The sequence below is a fragment of the Mauremys mutica genome, chromosome 2, assembly GCF_020497125.1.
Source record: "Mauremys mutica isolate MM-2020 ecotype Southern chromosome 2, ASM2049712v1, whole genome shotgun sequence".
NCBI lineage: Eukaryota > Metazoa > Chordata > Testudines > Geoemydidae > Mauremys > Mauremys mutica.
The window spans coordinates 13153693-13161678 of NC_059073.1; the positions used below are offsets into that span (position 1 = coordinate 13153693).

General features: G+C 44.2%; 1 protein-coding gene across 1 annotated transcript; it reads right to left on the minus strand.

Moving 5' to 3' along the window:
* Positions 1 to 378: 378 nt before the first annotated feature.
* CHRAC1 (chromatin accessibility complex subunit 1) lies at positions 379 to 5086 on the minus strand. Its single transcript, XM_045007853.1, has 3 exons — positions 4928 to 5086; positions 2603 to 2729; positions 379 to 1500 (listed from the first exon to the last, which is right to left on the minus strand). Exons 1-3 carry the CDS (start codon positions 5069 to 5071, stop codon positions 1361 to 1363), a joined length of 411 nt encoding a protein of 136 aa, XP_044863788.1. The 5' UTR covers positions 5072 to 5086; the 3' UTR covers positions 379 to 1360.
* Positions 5087 to 7986: the final 2900 nt, after the last annotated feature.

Consider the following 7986-nt stretch of genomic DNA (forward strand, 5'->3'; position numbering starts at 1 on the left):
CTTGTGCAGTAGCTTGTGTAAACTGAAGAGAGACATCACTTCCAAGATGCTGAGAGAGCAGTTGAGAGAGACTGGAAGGCTACTTGCATACATTACAGCTAATAGACACCATGACTAACACAGGCTCAATTTCCCCTGAACCTACTAAATTCAATGCCCAGTGCAAATTGGGATTAGGGATCTTTCACACTTATGTTCCTAGTGGGTAGCAGATCACCACTCATCCCCTATTTGCTAGCTAGGAGGATCCACATTTATGAAAATTTTATATATATATATATATATAGAGTGCAAATGTTTGGCCCAACAACATGTTAACCCTGTACAAAGTATAGATTAAAAGCCTTTATAAAAATAATGCTGTCAAGGGTCTCTGCATTAATTTCCACATTTTAAAAAAAATATTTATTGTAAAAAAAGTACTTTTTTGAAAATATACACAGGACATTTCCCATTTTTATAGTAGTAAAAATACACCAGGTCTACCACTCAAATGGTAAAAACTGTTCATTTTCTTGCCATAGAGCAAACTATATTTAATAAACTTCAAACAGGTGTTGGTATGTAGAATACTACAGGCAGTAAACTACAAAAGTAGAATCCTCCCTTGGGGGGTGGGTGGGGGATCTAGATATATGTATTTACATCATTAGCTAACACTTCTACTTCTTAACACCAATACAACTGCAGAGCGACACCAGGGACTGCAAAAAGGTCTATCCCTGTATCCAGATTCCTTGCACACTTGGTTTTTTAGACTGTATTACAACAGTAGCCTATTACAGTTTCTGTTGTGTTGGTCCACAGGTACTGCTCCAACAGCATTAATGGCCCTGAAAACAGGTGGAGATTCTATCTCAGGTTTGGTTCACTTGCTGCCAGAGTAAGAACTGTAGATAAAGTATGTGCCACACTCCTACTGGTTAAACAGAAGTATTAGCTACAAGGGTCCCATCTAGCCAGAGAGAGCCAGGGCCTTTGGAATTGATGCTGAGGGTTGCCTACAAGGCTGTTTCTATTTGGATAATGATTGTCTGAAGATGTTATTTTAAAATAATTTTTGAGCTGATTTTGTCTCAAGATCTGTATGTACAGTCCCCCTGGCTTTCCATATCCAAGTGCAGAATTCCTTCCTTCAAGCAGACTAATATCCAATTGTTTCAGATTTAAAGTAAACAAGACAGCAACTCTCAGATAGGTAAATCCAGCTGCTGGATTCCCAACACTCCCTCTCCCCCGCCCCCCGAAACTCAACAGTGTGGGTTAGCTTGGAAGAAAAAAAAAATAAAAAATCAGGGAGCCAATCCAAAACTTGATACTGCAGGAAGAGACTAGCTATAAAGCTAGCTGTTTGACACCCTTAAGATTCAGCATCTTCCTCTTCACTCTCTTCCTCTTGGTCATCCTCCTCCTCCTCCTCCTCCTCCATCTCTCCATCCCTCTTCTCTCTTTCAAGCATTTTCAGGTATTTGCTAGCTAGGATCTTCTTTGGTAAAATATCTGAAAGGCACAATTCCATCTTTTGTAATCATTTTCAACAGTTACAAAAAGATTTAGAATAATGTATTACTGTACCATCAAAATCACAGCAACTAATAGCCTCACAGTCTATGGGATACAATTTTTTTAGGCTAGGGAATAGTCAAGTTACTCTAATCTAACTGGTATCCTTGGAATAGGAATGTAGCCAATGTGATTTTAGAGATATATTGTCCAATTAAGGTATTAGTGAGCCATATGAGGGAATTTGTTTAAGTGATTCTAATGCTGCTTTAATCATTTCTTAAGTCTTACTCACTTATTCTGCTTTGTTTTTCACTTGAACCGATCAAGTATATCTACTCTGCTTATATTCCTTACAAGCTATTTCCCTACACTCAATGTAGGCTGCCTGTTCAGGGTAATGATATTGTGATGAGCCCAAGAATGGTAAGGAAGTGAGGCTGGTGCACTAGTAAAAATCTTATGAACAAGGTGGTCTCACTCCTTAGACCAAGAACATATTTGAAGAGGACAAACATTATTCTAAATGCCCAACCAATGTAAAGGATTTAAGACAACAGCGATTGTGGCATAAACCAATGTCTGAAAGGACATTGGTGAATTTAAAATTCACCAATAGAGAGTCCTTCTCTTTCCCCAAACACTACAAAGATTTAAGGTAGTGTTGTCTATTGGTTAAATCAGAAGATGGGCATCACATACCTCCTTGGTTTTATTCCTAGCTCTTAAACTGACTTTTAAGTCACTTTAATCACTCTGAACCTGAGCTTTCCCCATTTATAAATTAGAGACTCTCCACCACTCAGGGATACTGTTAAACAGTGTTAGAAAAAAATAGCTTGAAGTTATTGGAATGTCAAGTATGACTGTTACATTAATTGTGCACCATGACGGTGTATTTTTGCATCAATGAAAAAAGCAGCCCATTCATTCATGCAGAATGCCTGTCAATTATTTGGACCATGAGTAAGTTAATGCAACAGAGGTTAACAGCCAAAAAGAGAATTTAATAGCTTTGCAATGACAACTACTACTACAGTAAGAGCTGCATCTTATTTTCCAGTTGCCCATATTGATTTCTCACAACTGCTATACCTACCAGCAAGGAACTGAAATGTTTCAGATTCCTCTGCTGTATGGGATAGGTCACTGTAGGTTAGGGCTCTCTTCTCTTTCCCACGGCCATGTTTGTAGGAGTAAGTGGCTAAATACTGGACAAAGAGCTCCTATAAAAAACAACCAACACAAATAAATGTCAAATTATTAATTCCTATGTGTGCAGCTGACTGCAATGCTTCTTCAAACCCTTATTTAGGGCCCAATCCTGCCATTAACTGCATGCAACCTCTGCCCTGCACTGAAACAGAGTCCCACTAATTTCGATATGGCTCTGTGTGAGCAGAAGAGGTGTACATCTGCGAGTAGCCAACTACAAAACTGGGGTCTTAGACTAACTTAATTTGTGCCACTCAAGTGTGTTATCACTGCAACAGGTTTTTACTGGGATCAGAAGACAGCAAGAAATTATTTCTGCAGGTGATTAAATATTGCAAAAAAGCTTGACACTTTCCACTACTTATAATGATAAAAACACTCCTCCCTCATTAAAAGCAACAGAGAGAAAGGCAGGTTGATTTGTACTACATGTAAGTCTATCACTCATGGAGAGGTCATGTCCACTGAATGAAAGCCCCATCCCTATTCACAAAGCTTTATCTTAGGGCATGTCTACCTATAACCTTAAACCCACATTAGGTCAACTTGAACCACCACAGTAATTACTACAATGATTCATATTCACACTGCCCTTCTGTCAGTAGTGTGCACCCTCACCAGGAGCACTTCCACCGACTTAAGAGGGGTAGTGCTGGAGGCTAGAGACAGGGATCTCAGCTGCGCACGTAGCTCCCTGCCAGTTGCCCTCCCCCAACTTGAACGGGGCAGCTAACCAGACTCTAGGGAATAGAGCTTCCTGCTATGCACAGCTGTGCTCCTAGCAGGAACCCAGGTGCTGCTGCCCAGCTGGGAAGCCTACTTTCTTGTCAATTTCAAGGCTCCAGCAGAGCTCTGAAATTGACAAGAATGACAGCCAGTAGATGTAAGTAACAGTGTCTACACTACATAGACATAAGCCCTATGCCTCTGGTAGAGGTGCAGTTATGTCAGTGTAGTAGGGCACTTCCATTGGAGAGAGTAAGGCTGTACTGTACAGACCAGTGGTTCTCAAGCTTTTGTACTGGTGACCCCTTTCACATAGCAAGCCTCTAAGTGTGATCCCCCCTTATAAATTAAAAACACTTTTTAAAATATAACACTATTATAAATGCTGGAGGTGAAGCAGGGTTTGGGGTGGAGCCTGACAGCTCACAACCCCCCACATAATAGCCTCATAACCCCCTCATGACCCACAGTTTGAGAACCCCTGGTATAGACTGAAATAATTCATGAGAGAGACATAAATTGCCTTACATCAACCTAATGCTGTAGTGTAGACCAGGCCCAAGTGGGAGTGAAAAGTTTAATACTGTATTCCATGGCTATAGCCAGAAACATATATGGTCAACTGGATCATGTGCTGGTCTTATTAGAGCTTTTCAATGATCCAACAAATTTCAAGAACTCAAACCATGTCAAAAATTCAGACATTAATATGTGATGCATGGTCTTCACAGTTCAGTAGCTAAACCAATAATCCCATTTGTGCAGCTTCTACACATGCTGCTTTTGCTGGCTGTGTTGACAGGAAGTGCATAGTGATTTTCTCCTGTGCCTAGTCAGTTTTATTTTGCTGAAGGGGGCTGGAAAAACATCACATGCAGCATCCAAAAGTGCATGTGATTCCCCCTCTGGAGATGCTTGTGGAAGTCCAGATGAAGACACACAATCTGAGGGACTCGTGAAGGAGCTGGTGATCTAATCTCAGCACATTAGTGATTCCTCACTAACTGGGGGGACAGATAGGCCTCAAGCCTCTATCTACCGGATACTCCATGTTCAACAGAAGCAGGAGAGGGGATGCCAAAGGCCCGTACAGGCGGATTTCCGCCGCATGCCAGGCTACAACATACAATAACCCAGAGTCGGGACAATTCACTTTTCTCCCCCATTTCTTTGGAGAACTGGTGTAAACTAGCTCATTGACACCCTCCTGCCCCACCTCCCTAACGCACCCTCCAGGGGCCGGCAAGACTCGCCTACGGCAGGGTACGCGCCCCTTTGTGCGTGCCCCGAGGGCAGGGACACAAAGCCAAGAGCACGAATCTCGCCCGGACTCGGGCCCAGCCCATCGGCTCAGGCCCTTGGCGTCCCGGCAACAGCCCCGGCCCTAGCCTCACGGTGGGGGGAGCCGCTCGGCCCCGGGCCCGCTTGGGCTGCTCCCCGCCGAGCGCCGAGGCGGGGACGGTGGGAGATCCGAGCCTGGTACCGTGGCCTTCGCGGTGAGGAACAGCGCGTCCTGGTTGATGCTGGAGACCTCCGGCGAGCTCTTCATGATCACCCGGATCCGGGAGAGGGGCAGCGACACCAGGCGGTTCTCCCCGCCTCCACCGCTCAGCCTCGCTGCCGCCATTTTCCTACCTAGCCGGCCACCTCAAACCGTCATTTAAAAGCGCCAGGCCGGGGAGCAGACCCCTTTGGGAGTTGTAGTTTTCTGCCACAAGGCTGCTCGTGCACTCTGGGAGGAGGGCAGGCGGGGGACTACCACTCCCGTGATGCACCGCTCCTCAGCGGGCCTCACCCACCCTGCCCTCCTAGCGGACTGGTGACAGAGGGAGGGCTAAGGCTCCCGTGATGCGCCTGTGCAGCGGCGAGGCTCCGCCCTGCTCTTCGCTGAGGCGCGGGGCGGTGGCTTAACCGCTTGTCTTGGCGCTCGCGACGCACTGTTGTGTCGCCTCAGCGTCGTGTTCCATCGCTGTCGCCGGGCCGGCGCCATCCCTCTCCCGGCTCCAGGCGCCGTACCAAAGCGGAGCCCGGGTGTCACCCGTGCCGGGTCCCTCCCCAGGCCCATTGCCCCGGGCAGTAATATGCAGACATGGTGTTTTGAATGCAGGACCTTTGTGCTTTCAGCGTGAATATACAACAGGACGGATTGTGAGGAAGAAAACTCCAGAGCTCAGTCTTTAATTATTATAGATATAGGGCCCACGTGCATATAATGTTTGTCTAATCTGTCTACCTACCTAGATAATCAGGTGAAATCCTGGTTCCATGCAAATTAGTGTGAGGTAAACGACAGCCACAATTTTCCCTATAGTATTTGAGCACCTGTAAATGTGCCCATTGTTATAGGCTCACTTGAATTACAGCTCAGAATGACAAGAAGCAAGCTAGTGCTAGATTTCACCTGGTAGCTCTAGCTTTCTTCTTGCTTGCATATATATACCTGCCCCTGGAAATTTCCACTACTTGCATCCGACGAAGTGGGTATTCACCCACGAAAGCTCATGCTGCAAAACGTCTGTTAGTCTATAAGGTGCCACAGGATTCTTTGCTGCTTCTATAGTAATGATGAATGCTTTGCATTTCTGTAGCACCTTCATTCTGAAGTTCTCAAAGTATTCTACAAACAGTAGGCTTTAGCACCCATGTGATGTAGGTAAGACATTGGAAGTGAGCCCTTAACTAACCTCTCACTACTCATATCTAGAGTGAAACATGGCATCTTTCAACAGTATACAGTAATGATAAAATTATATAATATACAGGTTAAGGAAAGAGTGTCTGTACATCTGAGTGTAGTGCTTCGACTACCCAAAAGTACAAAATCTGGTTTAAAAGTCATAAGATACTTTTAGTATATAATCTGCAATAACCTAAATTTAGGAGAATAAATTTAATGGTACAGTTTAGATATTAGAATCTGAATACTCGGGTACATCACTCATGAAAAATTATACAGAGAGTTGGTTGTAGAGAGCAAACATAGGAATGAATGCAGATTGTCCCTCAGTAATTGAGCATTTAGGATAGGTTGTCCCTTAGAAAATATAATCACCAGAGAAGTAGTTCTGTTACTTTCCAGTTTTATTTCTCATTGGCACTCCAGCTCATCTCTCCTGGTATTGTCATTGTCTGGTGATGTGTTCTAGATAGATGTCCCTCAACTACCTGATGGTGTTTGACCCCATGAATTGCTGCATCAGCTGAGCGTAGTATTCACCGATTCTGCTTTCTCAACACTTGCTCCTTACTGGGGTCCCATATGCACAGGGCTCCAACGATCAGAGTGTGAGTTAGAATCTGGTAACCCCTAGCTCTCAAGGTGTCGGCCTGAGTGGCGTATTTCTCCACCTTTCAACCTCGGGATTCGCAGAAAGCCGGGGTCCTGTTCTCAAAGGGCACTGTGACATCCACCATGATGATCTTCTTTTGGTCCTCGTTGATGATGATGGTGTCCGGTCGCAGTTGGCTGTCCATTCTGGGGATGGCAGAGTTCACAGCCACCTTCCCCACAGGTGGCAGGATGGCTCTGACTAGTCAATCTTGGATGGTGTTGTGGCACAGCTGCTAGGCTCTGGAATGGGGCTTGCAGCTACATAGGACATGGGGTAGTGTCTCATTGGCATAACCGCACTTCCTGCATTGCTTGTCCCGATTCCGTGGCGGACAGCTCCGTTCAGCGGGACACAGTTGATGAATCTAGGACTGGAATGGAAGACAGACATATCCAATTAAAAATGCAAAGAATTAAACAGTAGAATGTAATTAGCTGAGTTCGAAGTTTACTGGTAAACTAGGGATAAACACTCGCAAAAGTGTCATTGGGGTATTGAACCCAAATAATTATCTAATCTGAAAGAAGGCATTAGCAGCACTACCCTATACTCTAACGCCATGCAGGGGCACTGCTTAAGTACTGCCTCACTAGCATCATCTCCAGTAGCATTATATTTGGAGGTCTCCTATTCAATTAGTAACCATGTGCAAACTAAAACTCATGGGTTACAAATTCCGTTTATAGGTTTGTAACCTTTTTAGGACAGGGATTTGTTTGTTTACTTGGTATAAAATATTATATTTGGTGTAAAACATTCATCATGGTCCTATATGTTAGTATTTAACCCTGTGTAACTATTCTTTGAGCTTACCTTGTAATGACCTCTTGTGGTAGTAGTTAGTATTACTATCTCAGTGAAATAATTTATACTGTCAATAAACTACTTAGTATGTGACTCACTGGGCCTTCTGGGTGAAATCAGAACTACTCAACTGTCATTAACCCTCTGCTCAATGGTGTCCCTGCCAGCAGGTATATGGGATCTTGGGGAGCAATTACCACACGGGTGGGGTGCAAAATAAACTTTATTAAGCAAATGCAAAAACAGGGAAAATTCAATAGTGAGAGGTATGGGGGATGTTAAGGTAGACAATTGGGGAGGGGTTTCTTTTTGGTGAACAGTAAGGGGGTTTCAATAGTGGGATACAACACAGTAGGATACAATACAGTGGGTAATCAGTTAACACTGAGGTATAAATGTAACAGGT